General features: G+C 38.1%; 2 protein-coding genes across 3 annotated transcripts in view; one reads left to right on the top strand and one right to left on the bottom strand.

The window, feature by feature from the left end:
* Positions 1 to 19,819, top strand: part of MIX23 (mitochondrial matrix import factor 23) — a 22,282-nt gene extending 2,463 nt beyond the window's left edge. For both annotated transcript variants that reach the window (XM_061193157.1, XM_061193158.1), the window contains 4 exons: positions 7,159 to 7,284; positions 12,010 to 12,156; positions 17,166 to 17,225; positions 19,516 to 19,819. In XM_061193157.1, the coding sequence (XP_061049140.1) occupies positions 7,159 to 7,284; positions 12,010 to 12,156; positions 17,166 to 17,225; positions 19,516 to 19,566 (384 nt within the window). In that variant the 3' untranslated portion in view covers positions 19,567 to 19,819. The remainder of the gene's footprint in view (positions 1 to 7,158; positions 7,285 to 12,009; positions 12,157 to 17,165; positions 17,226 to 19,515) is intronic.
* CSTA (cystatin A) overlaps positions 18,821 to 25,951 on the bottom strand; it is a 25,872-nt gene continuing 18,741 nt past the window's right edge. The window contains exon 3 of the mRNA XM_061193160.1: positions 18,821 to 19,136. Within this exon, the coding sequence (XP_061049143.1) occupies positions 19,035 to 19,136 (102 nt within the window). The 3' untranslated portion in view covers positions 18,821 to 19,034. The remainder of the gene's footprint in view (positions 19,137 to 25,951) is intronic.

The raw sequence follows: 25,951 nt of genomic DNA, 5'->3' as shown, positions 1-25,951 counted from the left end.
CACTGTTCAGTCCATAACAGAAACCTGCTAGGTATCAGGCACTTGGAGAGACTGAGTGGGCAGGATATAAAACAAGGAACTCAAGCGGGGATATAAAACGTGTAGAGGATATTTAGAATATGAACACAATGCTGTAACAGTTCAGAGAGAATTAAGTCAATAGATGGTAATTGATCTGTACCTGAGGTGGACAGAACCAGGGGAATTCTAGGTAGAAGGAATAGTATATAGGCAGAAAGTTTTATATATTGGGGGGGAAATAGCAAATTGCTGGAATTCAGAATTTGCACAGGTGCACGTTGGGATTACACAAAAGATTGGAACCAGGTTATGAAAGGCCTTGAATGCCAAGTGTGAGGTTAGGGAGTCAGTGAGCAGAGGGGGTGAATTGATCAAAGAGATGTTTTAGGAAGATTTATTACCACGCCCACAGTCTTTGTTAGCGCCCTATCATTTTTGCAATTAGCTTTGCTGTAGCTCTTCTTATCTTCAGTCATTCCTTTCTCTAATATATCTCCCCTTCAATCTAACCTCCATAATGCTATGGCTTCATACTGTTATCTTCTAAATTTTAGAATCTGAACCATGCATCTAATTTCAGGATTATACAACTAAGTCTAAACTACTTAACATGGCATACAAGTCCTTTTAAAATCCAAACCCAAAGTGCCTCTGCTTAGTTAACTCTCACCACTGCCCGTATTCATACATACTTCTCTCTCCCCAACCCCTGCCACTTCCAATATACATTTGAACTCTGCTGTCCAGCCACATAGGCCTACTTTTCCCTGAACACATGATGTTTTGTCATTTCTGTGTGCTTTTTTTCCACTTGATACCCTGAAATCCCTTCTTCCTGACTCTATCTGAGACCCAGTTCATATATCACCTGAGCAAAATCAACTAAGTATTCCTAGAATGTTTAAGTCTTGGTATTTCTGGTAAGAATATTTATTTATTTACACACAATTGATTTTGAGTTGTTTGGTAATTAGGTACAGACTAAATAGACTATTTTCTAGCATCAGTGATGGTATCTTTTGCAACATACCTAGCTGCTCTCTGTTCCCTTGCCTGCGAGTGCAGAGGACCGCACAGGACTCTGGCAGTTGCAGGCAAGTCTGTATTTCTAGCTTGGGGGAAGCACAGTGTGAGCATTGTTATAAAAATGGAGTTTGAGGGGCCAGAAAGAGCACCATGTGAATGGGATCTACTTCTGGGTACCTTCAGGCAGAGAGTGAGGAAAAGAAAGGTTAAGAAATTTCAGATCATTCTGTGGAGTACATTTTAATTTTACTGTCAAGTAATAGACCTTTTACCACCCCCCGTGTACTCTAAAAGCTTCCCAAAATAATAAAAAGAATTTATCTAAGGAGTAACCTTAGGAATAGAGTATAGTATAATTGCAGGGGCAGTAGAAAATTTTCTCCACCCCTCCCTGCTGCTAGATATGGTCAGTCCTTCAGTACTGAAATTGCCTTCCAAGAGGGTGAGATTTTCACCCCACAGTTAAAGGTAATCCATAAAATGCAATTCCAAGGTAAGTGCTTGAATAACTTTAAAGGGTTAGCCTAAAGTTAGAGATTCATGGTATATCAGAATTTCTTGTTGTTTTGAGGAGAATGAAAGGAGAAGCCGGAGGCACTACAAAGTTTGGAGAGTTATCTTCTGCTGTTCTTTGACACTTAGAAGCTGATTAGGGTTCCAGCTCCTATACAAAGATGTAGTCTTCAGAGAGCCACTGAACTGTGTATATTTCTGTATTATCTCTGTGGACTTGTGTTGCAGTTTGTTGTATGCTATCTGCTCAGGGGTGTCTTCTTCATATTTTCTTGGTGAATTTGTGAGAGAGAGGGTATGCCATTGGAGCTAAGTATCAGGTAGGTAGGTAGTAATTCCTTATGAATGATACATATAGTTTAATGGCAGCACTTATGTGCCTGCATTAACCTTCATCTGCTCTCAGTCTGTGAGGGTACCTAAGCTTTTCTCTAGACCCCCATGGAGTTGCCTTAAGAGCCCTGGCACCTTTTGTACTGTAAAGAAATTTGTGCCTAGTGAGGTAGTTTATAGTTCTTTTCCTTCTCCTTTTGCAATTTTGAAAGAAATTCCTTCCTGAGCCTTACCCCTTTTCCCCCCTTATCTTTACCTTTCCTAGTATCTTTTCTGTGATATTTAGAAGTAGCTTACAGTTCTCAGCAATTCCTGAACAAGTGCACTATCAGTTTGTCATTATATTATCTCGAATTCAACACTGTCCAGTAGAGCTTTCTGTGATGGTGGAAATTTGTGCTGTCCAATATGGTAGCCACTAGCAATATGTGGCTCTTGAGCACTTGAAATGTAGCTCATGCAATTGAAAAATTTTGATTAAAATAACCTCATTTTATTTAGAGGTTAGATTAGATAGAGGTTATTTAGATAGCTGGTGTCTTTCATATTAAAAGCCAAGCTCTAGATCATATATTGATTCTTTAGCACACAGAGAACTGATATATTTGAAAATTCACATTTGTAAGACTGAAATTGTTTGATTTATTACCTAGTTAATGCCAATAAATTCCCATTGCTGTAAGGAACTTAACAGTATGTCCAAATTGTTTTATTGGAGGGAAAGATGGCTGTATTGCTAATGATCAGACTCAAAACTAGTTAAAGTTCAAAGTAAATCAAAACTCTAGGAAATGATATAATCTTTCACCTGCATCAGTCTCCTAACTAACCTCTTTGCATCTACTCTTGTTTCTCTCTAATCCATTTTCCACACTTTAATTCTTTAACTTTAACTTAGGCCATCATTTCAGAATACAAATCAGATCATGTAACTCCACTGTGTTTAAACACTTCATTGGTTCCCTGTTGCTTTCAGGAAAAAGACTAAAATCCTATAACATGATCTGTAATGGTGGACCTCATTTTACACCATGCTTTCTCTTATTCTCTGTACTTAAGCCACATTAACTTTTCAGTCCATTAAACACTCTATTTAAATGACTCTTGTGAAATCACCCATAGTTTCCATCCTGCTAAATCTAAAAAGTTAATTTCTGTCCACATCTTTATTGACTTCCTAGTAACATTCAACACAGTTGACCGTTTCCTCCTTGAAACCTTTCTTCTTCTGACTTCTGTGACATCTCAGTCTTTCTCCTGTAGTTTTAAATGCTAGAGTTCCTTCTTGATCGTTAACCCCCTTTATTCCCTACAGTCTCCCTCAGTGATCTCTTCTTGTTTTATGGTGTTAAAAACATTAATTTGGGGAATTCCCTGGCAGTCCAGTTGTTAGGACTCCAAGCTCTCACTGCTGAGGGCCCAGGTTCAATCCCTGGTCAGGGAACGAAGATCCCGCAAGCCGTGCAGCATAAATAAATAAATAAACAAATAAATAAATATTTGTTAATATACCTTCAGCCCAGTTCAGTGTCAGACTGGTATATTCAACTTTCTGCTTAACTTTTTTACTCATATCTAACAGGCATCTCAAACTTCACATGTCCAAAACAGAATTTTTTTTAAAAACTTTTTATTATGCAAAATTTCAAATTTCACAAAAGGAGAGAGTACCATGAATCCCTGTGTACTCATCTTTCGGTTCCGACAATCAGTTCATGGCCACTCTTGTTTCATTTATATACTACCATTTTCCCCATCCTAACCAGATTATTTTGAGGCACATCCCAGGTAGATCTTTTGTTCTGTAAATATTTCAGTCTTTATTTCTAAAAGATTACAATTTTAAACAATACCAGTGTCACAAACAATTAACAATAATCCTAAATGTAAAATATCCTGTGAGTCAGAATAGGATCTTGATCTTCCCACTCCTTCCAAATCTTTTCCTCTCCCAGTCTCTCCCCACCATTAATTAATGACTCTACCATCCATTCAGTTGCTCAGGTCTCAAACCTAAACGTCATTCTGTTTTCTTTTCTCATCCCCCAACACCAATTCATCAGCAAGTCCTATCAGCTCTCTCTTCAAAATATATCCTGAATCCAACGTCTTCTCCCTGATTCCACTGCTACCTCTTCTTTGTCTTTTGCCTAGACCACCAGAGTAGTCTGCTGAATGATCACCCTGTTTCCATTCTCCACATAGCAGTCGAAGTTATCTTTTAAAAAATTAATCGTTATATCATTCCCTTGCCTAAAACCCTGTTTCCTTTAGGAAAAAACCCTTAATTGTTTCTGTTGTCTCTACTGTCCTTTATTTTCTCTCAGCTCTGATCTCACCTAATACCACTCTTTCCCTTATTCACTTCCAGCCCACTTGCCTTCTTTTAGTTCTTCAAACATCCCCAAGTTTGTTCTTGCCTCTTAATTTTTGACTTGTTCCCCCAGATGTCCTTTTAGTTGGCTTATTTATATCATTCAGATCTCAGCTCAAATGTTATGTCCTGGAGAGGCCTTCCTTGATCTCCCTATCTAAAGTATTAGCCCCTCAGCCCCACCTAGTCATTCTTCATCCCATTACCAGTTTTCTTTTTTGTAGTACTTTTCAGTACTGAAATTATCTCATTTATTGGGGTACTTGTTTACTGTCTCTCTCCCCCTCTGAGAATTTTGCTCCATAAGAGCAAGGGCCTTTTCTATTTTATTTACCATTATAGCCCTGGTGTTTAGAATGGTGCCTAACCATTAGACATTAGTAAGTATTTTTTGAATGAAGAGTGAGTTAATGAATCAACTCTGTGGTCTCTCTAATTGCTGCATATGTTTAAAGAAGAAAGATTGCTGAGGACTCTCAGTCAAGGAAAGCTTTATCTAAAAGGTAAAATGTAAGCCTTGGCCTCAGGATCAGTTCGATTTAGATAGAGGGAAAGAAGAGAGAGGTTTTAAAGGTTTTTTTTGTTTTTGTTTCAATAGGCAAGTTGTAGGAGGTAAAGTTGGCAAGGAAGGTCCCTGTTTGCTACTTACCTATTTTTTGACTCTAAATAGTACTGCCGCTGTTTGTTTGAAATTTGCCACTTACTGACATTATATATCCTCTACTATACATAAAACATTATTTAAAGTGGTGGTTGCTTAGTGAATATGTTGAGATTATCCCCTAAGAATTCCAGTTTACAGAGAATCTTGATACTATTGACAAAAATAGAAAGATACAAGAAGAGGGGATAAGATAGTGAAGTTGGTTTTAGATCTGATGTTTGCCTGTTTTTATTAGTCTAAATTATGAGCCTTCTACAAGCTGTTTTACTTCTAGATTGGGTTCTAGAAAAGGGCATTAAATTACTAATTAAAGATTAATAGCCTGATAGGAATAGAATCTAGGCTGCAGACAGACTGAATGGCCTAAATGGTTATTATAATTGGAAATGCCTAGCTGTTAATTATGAGGGAAATGGTCAAATAAGTTGTGATAGAATAGAATATTTATGTACCTATTAAAAATGTCTTCAAGGTAACAAGGGCAGAATGCTCATAATTCCATAAAGTAAAACTTTTAAATGTTATATAATACCTCAATTTGATAAAAATATTTGCAGATATGTATAGAAAAAACTGAACACAACATTGTAAAGCAACCATACTCCAATAAAAATTAATTATAAAAAAAACAAAGGGACATCTTATTAATAATGGTTAACTATGGATGATTCTATTTTCTTTAAATTTTTTTCTAATTTTTCCAAAATGATTGTGTAATACTTTAATCATAATAAAAGTTTATTTTAACAAATGGATGATACAGCATAGGGAATATAGCCAATATTTTATAATAACTTTAAATTTAGTATAATCTATAAAAATACTGAATCATTACATTGTATGTTTGAAATTAGTATAATATTGTAAATCAACTATAATTCAATAAAAAAGAATAAATGGTAACTATAACTTATTCACAATCATATGATTAAATAATGTATGCAAATCGCACTCCTGCCAATTTTCAGATTAAAAGCTGTCATTTTTAATATGACCCAAAAAAATGGATGAAAGGAATGAAGAAGTTGATTTCAGTGATGGATTTAAGTTTGGCAAAGAAATAGGTTCATATGTTGAAGGAAGTAGAGGATCAAGCAAAGATGCTTTTAATACACATTAATATTAAATGTTAACTTCCTGGATGTTTTCAATAAGTATAGTCCTAGTATTATACACTTCTGTTTTCTTAATGATTTTTCTGTGATTGTGTTTTGTTTTGTTTTGTGGGGCCGGGGTGAGGTAAGGGTGGATTAAAAGAGAAAGAAAGGGGTATGCTACTAGAAACCTTTTCTAGAGTTTATATCATCTGCAGACAGAAGGTAGCTGATGCCCAGCCTTTGTCTAGTGACAAGTGAAAAGAAGTACCCTAATCAAAATATGGGGAGAAGGGGCTATGCACCTATTAAATTATGCTGTGTTGGTATACTCATCAGGGTCTTTCTAAGTTCCCTGCCCTTTTCGTATTATTTTTATTTTGATTGGGTTTTGAGAGTTGGACCCTCTTTTAGAGGGGAGAGATCCTTGGGAAATGTGAACTTGGGTAACTGAGAAAAGGTAAAACTACTTGTTCTATGAACAAGAAAGCCACAAAGAGATTTGATTCCTTTTCTAGCAGTATACTTTATTTTTGTTACAAAAATAATACACAATCGTAGTAAAAAACTAAAAAACAAAAAGCCTGAAAGGAAAAAAAGCTTGAAAGGATATAGATTAACGTCTGCACGTTAATCACTGCTGATAGTTTCTTGTGTATCTTTCTAGAAAATTTCTGTCTAGCACCACATTTTAGAATGATAGACAAAGAGGGAACAGAGTAAGCAATGCTGCTGGATTGTTTTGGACCAGTTGAGGTAATCAAATTCAGTAGAATCCTTTATTGGCCGTATGCTGGAGATGGAAAGAACACACAGTGTTTGCTAAGCACCGTGCCATCGCGTGGGGTTTACAAATGAATGAAACGATCTTTACACTTAAGATGATCACAGTGGGACCAAGGAAAGAGTTGTGCCAATCGTTAGAATTACTATTACATAACCTACCTCTCATACTTGTAAAAAAGATTTTTCTGTGGTTGCACTATATATAGTGTGGTTTCCCCACTCCTAATTCACAGGGTTGTAACATATCCAAGAGCTTTATTTATTTATTTAGTTTTGCTTAAATGGTCTTTTTTTAACCACTTAACTTTCCATTCAAGTTACTATTCTTTTATTTTAAATATATATAGGAATTACTCAAGGTGATGAGGACGATTGATGACAGAATAGTACATGAATTAAACACTACGGTTCCAACAGCTTCCTTTGCAGGGAAAATTGATGCCAGCCAAACCTGTAAACAACTTTATGAGTCTGTAAGTGTACCTTTTGAGTCTTTTCTTTTGTGCTTCCTTTATGCCTTTCTCTGTAGGCAAAATAAGAAAACAATTGACATATAATTAAACTGTGGATACAAGAATGGAATCTTCATGTTTTCTTGCCCACACCTGAGGGTGTATATAGGTTTTGATCCGGTTTCTACAAACTAAAGAAAATATGTGATCTTAAGCACAAGTCTGGGAAGAGACAGTTCTAAGGAATGAAAGCAGCCGTTTTTTGACCCCCTCGTGAGCAGCCTTTAACTTACGGAAAGCTTATGCTTCAAGGAATGAAGGAGAAAGTGAAACAGTCAAGTACAATAGAACAGTGAAACAAGAGCAGGGTCTTTGAATGAATCAATCTTAAGAAGCTAGACACCTGATTTAAGGAAGAATTAAAACCCTTCACACTTTTTATCAATACATCTATCTTCCCTCACTCATCAGGAAGGGGAAAAGAAGCATTTGGCAGGAGAGAAGGAAAAGCCACAGATAAATTGTCCTTTTCTGAGGCTTTGGTTTCTCAAGTATATATTTTTTCATTGCCTCTTAAAGATCCCCTTTATTTCTCTTTTTTAATTTCTAAAAGTGAAAGGAAATAACGATGTAGCTAAGCATTTTTTATAGCTTATATTTTTTTCATTAATTTGGAAGCTGATGTTCAAATGGCATTTGCTTTTTTAGGCTCTACCACAAGATTACTGTATTACTTAAAATCTAAAGTCCATTTCTCAATTATGAAAAAAAAATCAGTTTTGGATAAATTTATTCCTATCACTTAAATTCAAAGCATTAACTGCTGATATTTTTTTCTGCTTTTATGTGAAAGTATGTTACTTTGTTGAGTGGTCAGGTAATTCTTGTGGCTTCATAAAATTGCAAGGATGGGGGCTTTAAGGAGTAGACTCCAGTATTGGGAGTAGAGAGCATGGGTCCAAGGCCTAATTTATTATGAGGTTGTTTGACAGTTCACTTAGTTTCTTTGGGTAGCTCTGTCTAAAGAACTATTGATAGAAGTTTGTAATGGCTTTAGTGATCCACCTCACTACCCATATATATATATAATCTCTATAATCTATTCAATTGTTTCCATTTAGAATCTTTTTATTAACCTAGAGGTTTATAGTATAGCAATTAACAACATGGATTCCAGATCTAGATTAAATCTCACCTCTGCTACTTCCTAGCTGGGTGACCTTGAAATAACCTCTGAGTCAGTTTCCTTATTTGTAAAATAGTATCAGAAAAGTATCTGGTCAATTGTTAGAGGATTAAATGAGTTAATATAAAGTGCTTACTGTACTAAATGTTTTACATATAAATGCTTGCTGCTTCTCTTATTGTTGTTATTATTTCTTATTCCTTTGTTGAACCAGGATAAACTGGCATGCTAAATTTGGAACCTTTCTGTTTTAGATATTCTTGTGTATGTGTTTGGGTTTTTCTCCATCTGTATTCTAGAGGGATCCAGCAACATGAACGTATGTAAAGGATTATTTATCAAGTAGCTCTGTTCCAGGGGTCGAGCCTGCAGTAGAGTACCCATGCTAACAAGTACCACTGAGTTCCCTTAGATATTGTCTCAGTTAAGAAGTGGAACTCTGTGACATGTCTAAGTTGTTTACGGTCACCCTGACTGTCTTTAGTCCCTGACCCTTCCTTCTATAGTCGATGAAGGAATATTTGCACTCTCTAATGATAATACTTCTTCATAGGAGAAGATAAGCAAAGTTATTATAAAGCACTGATTTTAGAAATTCCAAATCTTAAAAGTATAGTCTTAGTAAAAATGAAATAATTTCAGTAAGATTCCCTTATTAGAGCATATTCCCTCAATATATGAAGTTTTCCTAGCTTTACATTGTTTATTGTTTAGTTTCAAGATAAACATAAAGATCAATACTGAACAGTTAAAAAGTCTATGAACTTGGAACAGTGCTTTACAAATGCAAAACTGTTACCGGTGTCATAATGATTGATTTAAAGTAATTCTTAAAGCTATCTCTTTAATATAATGAACTTTTGGACTATATGTTTAAAAAGTATGCTTCTTACATCCTTTTGTCAGAAGTTCTGGAGGAAGATTTAAAACACACAAAAAATGCCGTGACAAAAACTTATTAACTTTTTTTGCAATTGAGGTATAGTTGATGTACAATATTATATAAGTTTCAGGTGTACAACATACTGATTCACAATATTTAAGTGTTTTGCTTTTAATGATAGTTAAACTAAGGGTCGTTGTTAGGATTCTAAAATGATGTTTGGGAAATTAGAATTTAGAATTAATTTAGAATCAACCTTTGTTCTAGAAAGAAAAACACCAAAAAACTATAATCAGGAAAATGACATTCTGTTTCCCTTAAAGGCAAAAAGCATTATTTTAAAATAATGATTAAAAGGTAGTAGGTGAAAATTTCAGCCTAAAAGAAGTTCTCAAAGTTGTGGTAAAATAAAACTGGGAAGTCCTAGATAATACCCCCTTTAGACTAGTTTTGAATCATTCTCCTGCCCCACCCCAAGTGTCTTCATTTCAAAATTGCTTACCCCAAATCAAAGGAAGTATGGTTATGATATGGTTATAGTTCAGGCTTTTTCTCCTCTAACCAAAGTTTTGCTTTACTGAGTTTCTTAATTTTATCTCAGTTCCTTTAATAAGCACTTTATGTATCAGAAATAATCCTCTTATGACCAAATCCTCAAGCATCTGATACTAGTGAGCTAATAAGCCTGGTTTCGTGTTATTTCTTCTCTGGTAGGCTTATGTCACGCCATCTGTTACTAGTTATCAAGCGTCCTCATTTCTTTGACATATATGTACAGAAAGAAGTCCATGCATATTCCTCTTGCATATGCTCTTAGTTTTGAATTTTACTGAAGGATGGTCATGAAAACAGACCACAATAATTGATAATACTGAGTAAAAGGTGATTTGCCCAGTAATTCCTGTTCACATAGGAGTGAGTTCACAGTGGGGCTAATCTGAAGGAAAAGTAAGCAGGTGAGGGTAGGAGGGTAGTCTGCATCTAGAAGTGTATCCACAGGGAAGGGGCCAAGCTAAAGAGAGGAATAATGGAGGAAAGCCCAACCAAGGAAGGAAACTGTGTGGAGAGAGACCAAAAGAAAGATATTGAACATTTTAATAAAATGTACAAAATTTGAAATTGATTTTAAAATGCAGATAGAAAAATGAGATATTGTGATAGACTTCTAGTTGGTACTAATGCTGTTTCACTAATTGCTGGGGGGTTAGACAAAATATCAAAGTAATTAAATAGCATCTGGCATCTGAGCAATGTATTGAGTCATGTTGCCTCTAAATTTTAGAGGTGGAAAGGATATTAGTGATTATTTACTCATAATCTATAATTTTCCAAAAGAAGAAACTGAAGCCTATAACAGAAGCAGCATATTAGCTAATAAATATGGGCCTCGAGGCTGTCCTTGTGAACCCTAAATGTTACCAAAAAAATTAGCATATTAGAGAAATATACTATAGGTGGGATTAACATCTGTTAGGAAATTCCCTCCCTTCACATGGGTACAGCTTTTAACTAATGCACTTTTAGTATTCCCCTCTAGAAATATAAAGGTTTATTCTTTCCTGGTGTGTATTAGACCAGTAGTTCTCAACCACGGGGTCTCAATATGACCATTTAAGAGCTGTATTTCAATTAACTTATGAGGAATGCTTATAGAATGGTTGTTAGTCCCATATTTTGTATAAAATATATATAATGGGTTATTTCTATACAGCCATCACTAGCGTAGCATTGGGATATTCCCCCTTCAGAGGGAAGAAGGAGTGATATAACGTGATTAAATGGAGCAAGCCAACACTTAAATTTTAGTTGGAGGTGAACCACTGTTATTATGCACCATTAATTATAAAGACGATTGCATATTATTTTAGTATTTTGCTCTGTCTCCACCCCAAGTTTTTGGGGTATCTTCAGAATTTGACTGTGATCATGGGAGTATGTTTGAATTAAAACATGACTATCATAATTAATGAAACAAGGCAGAAAATAGATGCAAATTATTGTATTGGATTTGTTACATTAAGATGAAGGCTAATAAACAATTGCTCTGTCGGACATCCTTACTCTCCGTCAGCACACACAATTGATGGAATCAGTGACCTCTACTTCATGTACAATTTTTCCTTGTTAGTACTTAAAGTTAAAAATCTTGAAAAGGGTTCTGTCTGACATAGGTAAATGTAGCATTTGTTGTTTTTCTTTCTTGTAACTAAGAGCTTCTCTAGATCACTTACTTTATAATTTTTTGCACTGTTGACAACATGAGGCTGAAAAAAAAATGAAAGGACAAAAAGAGAACAGCAATAGGAAGTGGCCCAGAAGGTGTGTGAGGGTGGGTGTAGGGTAGAGGAACACACAGATGCAAGAATGGGAGAGAAAAGAGTGTAGGGAGAAGGAGACTGAGATGAAAAACCCAGCACGAGGAGTGCAGGAAGAGGAGCAGGAAGGCCTGGGAGCTTAGTGAGGAAGAAGACAACCCAACCTCTTCACTTTCACCCTCACAGCTGCTGCCTCTGAGCTGGCTCATTCAGCACAATCTTCTCTTCCATAGATTCAGTTTTTAAAAACTGTTTTAGAAAGTATTACATTTCTGTAGCCTAAAATTTTTTTTTTAAAACACTGAAATGTGACAAATTGATGTGATTTTTTTTTTTCTCATTTCCTTCTTTTGTTCTTTTAGTTGATGGCGGCTCATGCCAGTAGGGACCGAGTCATAAAAAACTGTATAGCTCAGACCTCATCAGTAGTAAAACAGCTCCGAGAGGAGAGAGAAAAGAATTTGGACAATTTAACATTATTAAAGCAACTTAGAAAAGAACAGACAAAGGTAAGTTGAACAGGGTTTACATTTCTGAGGCAAGGTTTCCAAACTTAGCCTTCAAAATAAAGGCAGTTTTTAATATGAAAAATTCAGAGTAAGATATGGTTATTACTTAAAACAAAATGATCAGGAGATTAGTACTTCATTTTTAATGGGCTTTATTTTATTACATTTCAATACTAATTGGTAAATTAATGTGCATTTCATGAACGTATGGAGTGTAGCAAGCTTTAGCTAAAAGAAGCATGTAATCATGTTATTTCCATTCCTTTATATATTCCACAGTTAAAGATACAAGGATTAATATAGACCAACACCACATCAAAAAATCTAGGGAAATCACATCTGTATCTATGTTTTGAGGCTTGACTTGAGAAGAAACGTTTTTTAAATATATTTACATTTTGAAAATATTTACCTCTGGTTTCAGCTGTAGAAATCTGCTGAAATGTAATATAGATATTTAACTTCAGGATATTACCCTCTTCCGCCATAAAAATATAGTACTATTTAAATATAACCAGGGCCACCAGAGCCTCATTATGTTTATTTCTTTGCTGTGGAGAGGGTGGTATGGGTCTTTGACTCTTTTCAGACTCTCCTTTGTTTCCACTTCATCTCCCATGCCTACCATTTTCCCTTTTAGGAGAACACCAAGTGTCCACTGAGTGCTATGTCAGAGCAAGCTTTATTTTCCCAAAGTCAGCCGTCATGTAGATGGGGTGTGGACCTCAGAGTAGAGTTAATGAAGCAGAGCTATTTCTTTATAACCCTTATACATGGCACGTCAAGAAAACAGTTGAAATGTATGCCATATTTTATTTTGTGGACTGCGTTGCTGTCTTTTGAGGAGGGTGGGGGTGGGAGGGGGCCTTCAGGGGTAACTTTTTATTCCGATACAATTTCAAACTTACAGAAAAGTTGCACGAACGGTACAAGGAACTCCCATATACCCTTTACCTATATTCACCTATTGTTTACATTTTGCTCCACCTGCTTTACAGTTCATTCTCTCTACTCTTCTTTCCCCCTCCATCCTTCCCTCCCTCTTTCCCTGTCTTCCTCCCCCTCCCCCATACACATTTTTTTTCCTTTACCATTTTGAGAATATGTTGGGCACATTATACTCCTTTACCCCTACATATGTTGGTTATTTCCTAAGAACAAGGGCTTTTTCTTACATGACCACTGTATAATTATCAAAATCATGTCTGTATTTTAAGATGGCTTAATAGGTGACTTACTGATCCTTACATGTCAGGTGACTGAAAATCCAGTGTGAGATGGAATCATGTTTTCATACTGAACAATTTGTGAAGTTTGCTCTTTGTTTAGTAGATGTAGCCAAACTTTGAAAAAGGGATCTTGCTGTCTCTCTCAAGCCTTTGTTCTTTTGCTGCACACAGGTGTGCACTTTCTTAGTCATCCCACTGATGCAGTGTGTCTCACTGGATACAGGATTCATCCACTGTCTTTGCTGTTCTCTTTGTTCATGACGACTGCTTCAGCCCTGTGTTCCACACCTGCTCATTCGTCAGCCAGTGGTGGGTTCTTCAGACAGTGAACTTAGGCTGTAATGGTCATCTTAGCCTACCCTCTGTGTTGATGAAGGCTTATAGATAAATTATAGAAAGCTGGTTAAGATCTAGTTTTTTTTGGATTTTGTATTTGAACAGGCTCTTGAAGTATTGACAAAGGAAAGTGCAGGGCAGGGCTGTTAAATCAGAAACTGAAAAATCATTATTTGCAAATTAAGTCAGACAAAGAATAGAGTAACTCTTGTTAGCAGAGCGCAAAGTTCAAAAACCACTGAGTGTTTGGGAGTGATGTGTCACACAGTTTTGTCTGCCCTCTGTTCTACCCATATGCCTTTAGAGCCCAGCACAATCACTGCAAGGAGGAGTTTTAGAAACCAGCCAGTGAGTTATGAAAGGTAGTTTTCTGGCCTGTGATATTGCATAGGACTAGAGTAGAAGTTAACCATCAGTAGTATTTAAGCAAATAAGGAAACTTGAATTTTTTTTTCAAGTTTGCTATGAAGATTATAGAATCAGAAAGAGACAGCTCTTGGAGATGTTCCAGCTCTACCTCTTCATTTTCTATATATGGAAACAGACTTAGAGATACTGACATCCCCAGAGTCACAAGCTAGTAAGTGGTAGAACTGGGACTTTAACCCATCTCGTCTGACTCTAAATTCAGTCAGTGTTTTTACCTTAAGTTGTGACTAATAGTCAAATTCTGATTACTTTAGTGAACAATTTATTTACATACAGTGATGCCAGTCTGAAAGTTCCCAGTTCTTTACCTGAATCCTTACCTCAGAAAAAGCACATTCCTTACTGGAACTATATACCTGCTGTCACCTCTTAGTAGCCTTTGAGAGGAAGTTTACCTGTTTAAGACCCAGAGCCTCAAAAACAGCCATCTCGGGATTTCCCTGGTGGCGCAGGGGTTAAGAATCCGCCTGCCAAGGCAGGGGACACGGGTTCGAGCCCTGGTCCGGGAAGATCCCACATGCCGCGGAGCAACTAAGCCCGTGCTAATCAAGACCCAACGCAGCCAAAAAGAAATAAATAAAATAAATAAATTTATTAAAAAAAAAAAACAAAACAACCATCTCAAAGGTAGCATTTTGTTGTTGGCAGTGAAATTGCATTAGAAGCTGGCTGTAATATCTGTGGTGTTCAAGAACAGAAAAAACATGGATTGTAAAGGCAGACAGCTGTAAAGAAATAATCCCATCTACCACTTGGAGGTTTTGTAACCTTGTAAATTAATTGTTCTGAAACTTCTGATTTTCAGTTTGTAAAATGGAATTGATACTTAGTAACTTCTTATATTTTCTTTTTTTGGTGAGGATTAAATTGTATAATATATGTAAGAGCTTGCATATTGACTGATAATGAAGTAGCAGTTTCTTTCCTTTTTGAGTCGCTGGGAATCCATATTTGTTATATTAATCCTCTTTACAATATCCCCCCAACCAGTGGTTTCCACCTTTTGTTTAACCAGTATTAAGGGGGTTGGGGGTATCTACAGTCTTATGTGGCAGTGCATTCTCTTTTTGGACAGTTGTAATTGTTCAGAGATTTTCTTACTTAGTGTGAAAATCTGTCTCCTTGTAACATGTAATTACTGATCCTTAATCTTCCCTCTGGATAAGTCTAAATCCATTTCTACACAACATCCCTTTAAATATTTGAGAGCGATTATGAATACTGTCTTAGTGGCCTGTTGTAACACTGTTCTTTAAAGTTGTTACTTCTTTGGCAGAAAGTCCAGGCTCTGACAGAGCAGTGAAACTTTAATGATTTCTGGGTCGATATAACTGATTAAAATCTGAAACCGAGGTTGCTCTGATGTAAGCAGGCGGGCTTCCTCAGGCTTGTTACTACTCCACAGAACATCAGAAATGCAGTCCTTCCCCTTGTTCATGGTTTCAATCCTATATACTGCCCCATACTCTGACAGCAGTTTTGAGTCTACGAAGGGAGTTTACAAGGAGCATTGGATCAGTACCACATCCAGTCTTCTTTTTTTTTTTAATTTTATTTATTTATTTATTTATTTATTTATGGCTGCGTTGGGTCTTCGTTTCTGTGCGAGAGCTTTCTCCAGTTGCGGCAAGCGGGGGCCACTCTTCATCGCGGTGCGCGGGCCTCTCACTATCGCGGCCTCTCTTATTGCGGAGCACAGGCTCCAGACACGCAGGCTCAGTAATTGTGGCTCACGGGCCTAGTTGCTCCGCAGCATGTGGGATCTTCCCAGACCAGGGCTCGAACCCGTGTCCCCTGCACTGGCAGGCAGATTCTCAACCACTGCGCCACCAGGGAAGCCCCCACATCCAGTCTTATTAGTGTTACATGCATATTTCTCAAACCTCCTGCCTGAGCTGTACTCCTAATTTATGGTTAGGTTCTTTGGTCTGGGTACCTAACTCATGGTTGCCCAGACTCCCTCTGGCATTTTGTTCCCAAATCTCCTGGCCTGGGTCTTGACTTTGGCCTGAAGAAATCATCCTGCTGTTAACCTCTTGGCTGCCTCAACCTGTAGTTCATGCTTTTTTTCTCCTAATTTTCCTGAATATTTTCAGGTTCTCCTCCTGGAATTGGTTAGCTTCTTTCCTTTCAAGTCTCTCTGACCAGAGGCGACTAGGAGTATGATGGGCCCTGCCATCTGGACCTGGCAATAGAATTGGCTACTTTTTTGATGGAGTAATTAGGTTGGCAGTTAAAAAGAAAGTTAGAAAGACTAGCATTTTTAGCCTCACACCTCTGGCTGTATGGTTAAGGTATGGAAAACTCATCCCTTTCTCAATTACTTGAGCCTTATGTATTCTTCTTCTCTGTTTTTCTTCCTGTTTCTTTTTTCTTTTATTCAAATCAGGTTGCCACCTCCTTGTCCTTTTTTTTGTTCGTCTGTGCTATCTTTGCAAATCAATATGGTAGGATCAATAACTAGAACTGGAGTTATTGAGTTTAAGGACATGTGAATTTACATTTTTGGTAAGTCTTACCAAATTGCTCTCCATAGAAGTTGTAACAATTTGTACTCCTACTAAAAATATATGTGAGTGTATCTTTCCCCATACCTTCACTAATACTAGGTTTTATCAGACATCAGATTTCTTCTATTGAAAAAATTTTTGTCATATTATGGCTTAATTTACATTTCTTTATACATGAATAAAATTGTACATTTTAAAAATACGTTTATTGGCCATTTGTTTTTCTTCTGTGAACTACCTGGGCATTTGAGATTTTTTTTTTTAAAGCTCTCAAGGTGATTATAATATGCAGCAAAGCTTGAGAACTACGGCTTTATAAGATTTAGCAACTGATTAAATATGAGGAGAACAGCTATTTCAAAGAAGGTTTTGAAATCTGGCCTAAGTATTACCATTAATAAAGAATGCAGGAGCAGCAGCTGGTTTTGTTAGGAAAACATAGAGTTTGGTTTTAGTTCTTTAATTTAAATTTTCGTAACTTCATTTTTGTTTTCCTTTCTTGCAGTTGAAATGGATGCAGTCAGAACTGAATGTTGAAGAAGTGGTAAATGACAGGAGCTGGAAGGTATAAAATAATGTTGGTTCTTGGAGAGAACTAGGAGGGGAAGCAGAACTAGCAAAGGGAAACCAAGGGAGGGGGGAAGCAAAGAGTGCCTTGGGCACTTAAGAATAATAAAGATCCTTCATTTACAAGCAATTGAAGGCTTTAACTTTTTGGGGGTGGGGGGCGGGTTGTGGTTAGAATCCAAGTTAGAGCCATCTTACAAAAAGTAGCTTTACAGTCATATGGTAGAATTGCATGATCGTCATGGGAACAGAATTGGAGACATTCTGTATGTTTCCTAATACTAATTATGGGCTATTTGATATTTAGAGTTATTAGTTGTTAACTTAGAACCTTCAACCAGGTTATTTGTTCAAGTTAGCTTTTCTGAGCTCAGTTACTTTCCATAAATTTTCATATCATTATCTATCCTTCACAGATGTTTGTTTTCTAACATATCTGATCGTGAAACTTTGTTTGTATGTAGTTTTACTGGTATTTGATAATAGGCTTTTTATGGCTCCTAGATTCACATGCTCCTTATTACCACCTATGTGGTTCTAATTAGGAATTAGATTGGGGGACCAGGATCCCAGGACTTTACATGCAGTTAAAAATCACAAAATTCTACACTATTGATACTATGTATAAAATAGATAACTAATGAGAACATACTGTATAGCACAGGGAACTCTACTCAATGCTCTGTGGTGAACTAAATGGGAAGGAAATCCAAAAAAGAGGGGATATATGTATATGTATAGCTGATTCACTTTGCTGTACAGTAGAAACTAACACAACTTTGTAAAGCAATTATAGTCCAATAAAACTTAAAAAAAAAAATTACAAAATTCCTACTTTAGTTTTCCGAAAAAGTATGTCTGCATGTCCTCTCTAAAACTTCAGAGACTTCCAAAGGGCAAAATCTATTAAATCTGAAAGAATGAACTGAAAATTCTGTTTTACCCTTTGAAATTAACCAATGGAATGGGGCTGGATCCAGAGGGAGGTTAACTGAACCAAAAACTGGAGTGTACCAAATTGCAGAGCCATGAATAAACTGCAAAATACAAATCGATTTTCTTTGCTTTATCACATTTCTTTATCCTATCCTCTTTGCCAAGATTTCTTATTTCTGCCCTTTCCACCTATGTGATAAGGTGTTTGCTCCTTGAAAGCACACACATTTCCCCTTTTATCAGACAAATGGAAGTATATTGTCTACACTTTGTTTTTTTCCCTTAATATATCTTGGAGATCTTTTCAAATCAGAACATAAAGAGCTTCCTTATTCTTTTTTATGCTTGCTTATATCCCATTGAATGGATGTACCAAAATTTTTATTTGACATAGTCCCACATGACATGTAATCATAGAATGTTCTTTTAACATTATGATATGTTATTTGTTTAGTTTTTAGGAAGCAAGATAAATAGAACAAAACATTATATAAATTTATACAGTTTAGCAAAAGACTGGACTCCCTTCAAGTATATCTCCATGTGAGAAGGATCTGGCACTCATTTAGAAAAGCATGGCAGATATCTAAATAAAATCTACATTATAAAAGGATTTTTTCAAAAAATTTTATTTATTTATTTATTTTATTTTTGGCTGCTTTGGGTCTTCATTTCTGCACCCGGGCTTTCTCTAGTTCCAGTGAGCGGGGTCTACTCTTCGTTGCGGTGCGTGGGCTTCTCATTGTGGTGGCTTCTCTTGTTGCGGAGCTCGGGCTCTTGGCACGCGGGCTTCAGTAGTTGTGGCTCGTGGGCTCTAGAACACAGCCTCAGTAGCTGTGGCGCACAGGCTCAGTAGTTGTGGAGCACTGGCTTAGCTGCTCCACAGCATGTGGGATCTTCCTGGACCGGGGCTCGAACCCATTTCCCCTGCACTGGCAGGTGGATTCTTAACCACTGCGCCGCCAGGGAAGCCCTATAAAAGGATTTTTAAAAAGCTTTATCTTAAAGTTAATTTAGATATTTTTGTCTAACTGTCCAAAATATGTCCGGAATATGGAACTAGCATATTTGTTAGTTTACCAAATAAGCTAGCTTGTGATGATTTTTTCCTTGAATAGTTTAAATTTTATTAAAATATTAAAATTATCATATAAATGAATATCAAGGCCTTCTGAGCTCTTAGCACCTAGTAAGTCAGTTTGAACCAGTGAGGAAACACCTCTGTTTCCTAAACCTGTTGACCTGGGAGAAAAAAGGTTATATCCACCTGACCCATGCCAAATTTAATTGAATTCCAGGCCTGATTTATACAGGATGACTCAGTGACCTTTGTTTCTGTTCACATATCTTAGGTGTTTAATGAACGCTGCCGAATTCACTTCAAGCCTCCAAAGAATGAATAAAAAGATACTTTTTTTTAAAAAGGACCGGGTCATCTCATAAGAGTTAAGCATGACAGACATCAACATGGTGGGCTTCCCAGGAAGATTTCTGAGCCAACAGTCTAAGACCTTTTGTTGATTTCAGCCCCACTTACCCAAGACCTCAAGTATAAATAATTCTGATAATTATGGAGAAATCAACTGCTATTTTATACTGATTCTGTAAAAAAAAAAAAAAAAAAGATATTTTGTAACTATTAAAATAATTTTCTGACTCAGTGTACATAATTATTTGATTGGTTTCCAAGTTGAGGCAGTAAGTTTTGTAAGAGAATTTAAATACAATTTCAGTATCTGATTTGATTTATATTGTACCTTTTTGAATTTTACAAATTTATTGGCATGAGCGTAGACCTTTATGGTCATTGATAGTTTTATCTCTTTATTTATCTCTTTAGGTTTATTGCTCTTAAGTTAAAGGGCAGTAATATAGGCTGGATACTGTCCAAAGAAATTCTCTTAGTACCTTAACTTATCTCATTTTCATATGCAAAAACTAATGTTGGGTGGAAACATTTTCCTGGATAATGTTTCCATGGACCATGAAAAGGAAAGCAAAGTAAAACAAATTCAGAAAATGGAAAAGTAGAGGAGGGCTTGCATAATGGTATTCTAGTACAGGATGATTGTATTCGTTTTCTGTTGCTGCTTAACAAGTTTAGCAGCTTAAAATCACCCCTGTTTATTATTTTTGAGTTCTGTAGGTCAGAAGGCTAGGAAGTCTTGACTGAGTTCTCTGCCTGGGGTCTCACAGGCTGAAATCAAGTTGTGGCCCAGACTGGGCTCTTGTCTGGAGTCTCCAGAGGAAGAATCTGCTTCCAGGCTCATTCAGATGGCAGAATTCAGATCCTTTCGGTTGTAAGAATGAAGTCCCTGTTTCCTTGCTGCCTGTCATGGGCCAGTCTAAGCTCCTCAAAGCCACCCATATTTCTTGACACCGTGGCCCCCTCCCTTTTCAAGCTAGCAACAGTCCATTGAATCCTCATTCTTGGAATCTGACTTCCTTTTCTGCTATAAGACAGACTGCTTTTAAAGGGTTTGTGTGTTTATATTAGTTTTACCATAATAATCTTCCTTTTTATTACCTCAAGAGTCAACTGATTACAACTTTAATCATACCTGCAAATCCCTTTTGCTGGGTAATGTGACATCACAGATGTAATGTCTCATATTCACAGTCAGGGATTGGAGTGGGACATTTTGGAGAGTCATTCTAGGATTCTGCTTACCACGATTTAAACAGAAGCCTCCTGGCTCTGGCACAGTTAGATTGACCCAGCGGGGTTGTGGATAGGCTTGTGTGTTCAGTATGTTGACCCTTATCAGATTGTGCACTTGGAAGTGAACAATAAATGTATAAAGTGCTCACCGTTCTTTCAAAAAAAGCTTTTGAGCATCTACTGTGGCTCAGATACTGTTGTAGTTGTTGGGGATATTGATAAACAAGACCTACTTTTGTTAAGATTATAATGTAGTCTTTTCAACAAGAAAAAAATTTCCTAGTGCCAACAGTGAAAAAGATTTTCTATAGGACTTACCTATTAATGAATGGTGCATGACAGAAAGTTGATGTTTAATAATTTTTGGATGGATGAGTGAATTGAAAGGATACATGTGAGGATAAAAATAAAACTCAACAAAGATGCTCAACAGGGAATTCAGAAACAGAATCCTTGGAAAGGATTCATAAGAGCCTTTCCAGAATTTCACATCTGCTAAAGTACTATCTAGGCAATCCAATTTTAGCAGGATGCTTGAATCATTCCAATATACCATATTATGAAAATGTGCAATTATGATAGTATGGAGTGACTTTTAGTATAAATGAATACTAGTATGTTTAGTTGTGATGAATGGCATTTTAAGCCTCCAACTTTTAAGAAAGGGATGGTGCATTGCTTTTGAAAGTTGATTTGCCTGCTGAAACAGTGTCTTGCATGTAATCGCTGCCTTAAAACAATTCGTTGATTTTGTTGCTTGAAGGATAGGTAGGATTTAGCCAAAAAGAGAAGAAACAGAAGGTGCAAAAGTTCAGAGATGAGTTTGGCCCTTCCTCAGCAGAACAGAAGATAACCATAGAGGAAACACTGATGATAATCCATTTGCAAATTCTTTTAACAAGTATTGGGTTGGCCAAAAAGTTTGTTTGGGTTTTCTGTAAGATGTTATGGGGAAACCCAAACGAAATTTTTGGCAAACCCCGTATTTGAGTACCTTCCAAATCCAAATTCTAGGCACTATTAGCCACTGCTAACACATCAGTGAACAAAACAAAAAAAATACCTGCTCTGAAAAAGCTTACATGTAGTGAGGGGAGACAAACAATAGAAAGTAATTATATAGCATGCTAAGAAGTGTTAAAGTTCCATTCCGACCCTGCTCTCCCCCCCTCCCCGCCCTGCAGCCCCAAAAGCAAGGAATCAGGAATGGGGCGTAAAGAGTGGGTTTCAAATGACTGTTCAGTCAGTCTCTTTCAGGTTGTGCTCCAAAGATACCAGTTTGGGAAACACCAATAATGTACCCAGTGCTACTGCAGTAGACTGTGCTTCTGTGCCACACCACTTATTTAAGACCGTCCAGGAATAACTTGGAAGCTGGGACATTAGTCAAACGTGTGGTCTCATTTCAAATCAAGAAAAAAATATTCCGCCTAGAGATGGATGATCTAATCAAATACATCAGAGATCACTTAGGGTACTCATGATTTCTGTCTATACTTAGCCTTTTAGGTAAGCCTTGATTGTTTCTTTTAAAAAAAATACTTAGTTGAGCATGAACACTGAAGAGTAAAGAAAATAGTCAAAAAGTGATCACTTCTGGGACGTCCCTGGTGGCGCAGTGGTTAAGAATCCACCTGCCAATGCAGGGGACACGGGTTCGAGCCCTGGTCCGGGAAGATCCCACATGCCGTGGAGCAACTAAGCCCGTGCACCACAACTACTGAGCCTGCGCTCTAGAGCCCACATGCAACAACTACTGAGCCTGCGATCTAGAGCCTGTGAGCCACAACTACTGAGCCTGCACACCACAACTACTGAAGCCCACGTGCCTAGAGCCCGTGCTCCACAAGAGAAGCCACCACAACGAGAAGCCCACGCACCACACGAAGAGTAGCCCCCACTCGCCACAACTAGAGAAAGCCCACGCGCAGCAGCGAAGACCCAATGCAGCCGAAAATAAATAAATAATAAATTAATTAATATATTTTAAAAACTCCAATGTTTTAAAAAAAAAAAAGTGATCACTTCTGATAGGGACAGCATTTCCAGAAAAAGCCTAATTTACCCACAGCATTATGTTGGGGAGGAAGGCCAAAATGTTAGTAACTTTAAACAAAGATAGCTCCCAGCTTCTGAATGCAGTGGCCAGCTGAGGGCACCCCTGTAAAAGGGGAGAGGGCTTGGCCAAGTGAATTTGTGCATCTCCTGGCTGCATTAAAAAGGGACAGCAGATCCACTGGTATTTAAGAATAATTGCTATAGACAATGATTTTTCTATTCCAGTTTTTAAAACTAGCAAGAAAATCTGTCTCCTGCTTGAAATTCCTCACTGGCTTCTCAGCACCTTGAAGATAAGTACCAATTCTTCAAAACAGTTTGTGAAGTCCTTTGTGCTCTGGCTCCTGCTTACCTCCAACATCACCCTTCTCTATAGCACACTCTTTTGCCCACCAATAGGGAGCTACTTTTTGTTCCCAGAAAAGACCCAGTCTCACTTCTGAACTTCTGCACGCACTCTCTTCTCTGGCCAGCTCCTACTTGCCTCAGTTATCACTTCCTTCAGCAAGCCTTTCCTGATCTTTGAAATACAAATTAGGTGTCTCTTTTATGTGCTCCCATGATAAACACCTCTGTTGTGATCTTTATCACACTGGTCAATTACTGGTTTACCTCTCCCCCACCAGCTTTCAAGGTTCTTGGTGCCTGGATGGATGAACCTGAGCAACTGCTAGTTTTCTACCCTATATCCATTTTCCCCTTCCTGATTTTGTCTAGAGTAGCAGTGTGCCCAGCTTCTCTTGCAGCCCCAGATAAGAGTGAGACAACTTAAGTCAATGAGACATAAGCAGAAGACTGCTGGGACATATATGAGAAACTTACTTTCCTAATAAAGGCATTACCCCTTCCTCCTCCTTTCTACCGGAGTGTGGTTAGAGTGTCAAGGATGAGGACTATTTGCCCATGTGATAACAAACACAAAGATGAAAACCACATGTTAAGGATGGCTGAACAGAAACATAGAAGGAGACTGGATCCTTGATGGCATTGTGGGTTGCCAATTCCAGCCGGGCTATCTGTGTCTCCAAATTTGTTATAATGTGAGGGCAGGGATTTTTTATCTGTTCATTCAAGGGATGTAACAGGAGTGGTTAACCTGTTTGGTTAAGCTTCTATATTTAGGATTCTGTTATATTTAGCCAAATGCAGCCCACTGTCCAAATATTTGTTCAATGAATGAAAAGTATGCTACTAATAATAGCTCATTTGCCCTGTGTGTACTACAAATCTGGCACATTCTAAGTACTTCTGAAACCAAGCGGGGCCCTGTGGGGCTCCCAGGCATGGGGGCCCTTTTTTCCCCCATTTCTTGTAGGCAAGACTCCAGCCTCCATGACCTACCCTGAGTTCCAAAAGGGCGGAACAGTTGCTAATCAAGGGAGGAGTAGCCAAGAAACCACCTGAGGCAAGATTAAAGGCACTAGAGAAACTCATCAGGATTAGGAGACCCACCACCTGAGATGAGATAAAGGGAGGGCAGACCCTGCACACACCCTGATCTTGTCAGAGACCCCACCTGTGAACCACTGCTATAAAACCCCTCACCAAATCCTCCCCGGTTGGGAGGTACAGTTTTTTGAGGCAGAAGCCTGGTGTGTCTTTCTTTGCCTGGCAAAGCAATAAAGCTATCCTTTTCTACTTCACCCAAAACTCTTTGTCTCCGAGATTCGACCGGTGTACAGAGAGGCCGAGCTTTCGGTAACACTTCACGTGACTGCCGCATTTAGAGGATGAACTTTGGGGGAATTCCCGGGTGGTCCAGCGGTTAGGACTCTGTGCTTTCACTGCCAGCAGGCCGGGGTTCGATCCCAGTTCAGGGAGCTAAGATCCTGAAAGCTGCATGGTGGTGGGCGGGGAGGTAGGACGGGGAAGGTGGGGAGGGAGGGGAATGAACTTTGGGAGAAACTAATAAATAGGGAAAGGCTGGTGAAGTCCAGGCCCTACATGAAGGAACAGCCAGAAGTGTGTGAAGCAGCTGGGGGGAAATCTGTCTCATTTCCCTAAGAAGGGAGACTTGGCATTAATAGCCAGTCCGGCCAGGATCAGTGCATTACTTGGCTTCTAAGGGCTGGAGTCAGATCTCATTCAGACACTGCAATGTGCAAATGCAGTTCTCTCTTTGCTCAGCTGTTCAACCCACATTAAGTTTCTCTCTCCCTAATCAATCATGCCTTACTTCTCTGAGGACAAATTGTTCCTGTCCGTCTGTCCATCCATCCATCTACCCATCTATATACTTGTCATGTGGATCAGATACCATACAAGAGCCCTTTCTAGGGAAGACTCTCTGGTTCACAGCTCCTACTTAGAGAGCACTCCTTGGTAGCCCATTTTATACTATGCTGATTGGACCAGGACTGGGCGACTGACTCAAGAACTGCCAAACCTTAAGTTAGCCAGTGTTCTGTGACAAGTCCTGGAGCAAAAACGTGATCAGGACAATCAAATTCTTCAAGGCTTTGAACTGAGAAATACTGAGAAAATGATGTACTTAGCAGTGGGAGGTGAAGCTTGAAGAAGAGTGATGATGAGGTGCAACAGGGACCAAGACAGTGAGTCCAGTGTTCTGAGAAAGCAGGAGCTGTGAGGATGCACGCCATGAGGCAGAGAAAAGTATACAGAATAGTAAAGAGAATGCCAGTTGGAGCTGGCATAAAGGTGGACAGAGAGAGAGAGAGATGCAGACAGCTCCTTGGGGAATAGCTGAGACCCATTCATGACGGGCCCCTAGAGCAAAAACCCACCATCACAGCTCCTCTGTTTCTTAGAGCTGCCTTGGATCCTGGTTCTGGCTGTGAGATCCAGTTCTGTGTGGGTCCCTCTTTTCCATGAGACCTGGTTGTTTGGAATTCAGATTCCTCAGTGGATGCATCTTTATGATAAATCCCTGCATTACATAAAATAAAGTTCTCTTGAACAGAAGGAGCCTATCAAGAACATTCCCAGTGACTCAGGTGGCCAAGCAGTATCTCCCTGTTTAAATAATCCATTGACGGGGCTTCCCTGGTGGCGCAGTGGTTAAGAATCCGCCTGCCAACGCAGGGGACATGGGTTCGAGCTCTGGTCCA

Source organism: Eubalaena glacialis, chromosome 6 (genome assembly GCF_028564815.1).
Source record: "Eubalaena glacialis isolate mEubGla1 chromosome 6, mEubGla1.1.hap2.+ XY, whole genome shotgun sequence".
NCBI classification, from domain to species: domain Eukaryota; kingdom Metazoa; phylum Chordata; class Mammalia; order Artiodactyla; family Balaenidae; genus Eubalaena; species Eubalaena glacialis.
The sequence above is the reverse complement of the archived record's forward strand: the minus strand, read 5'-3'. Positions and strand labels throughout refer to the sequence as shown.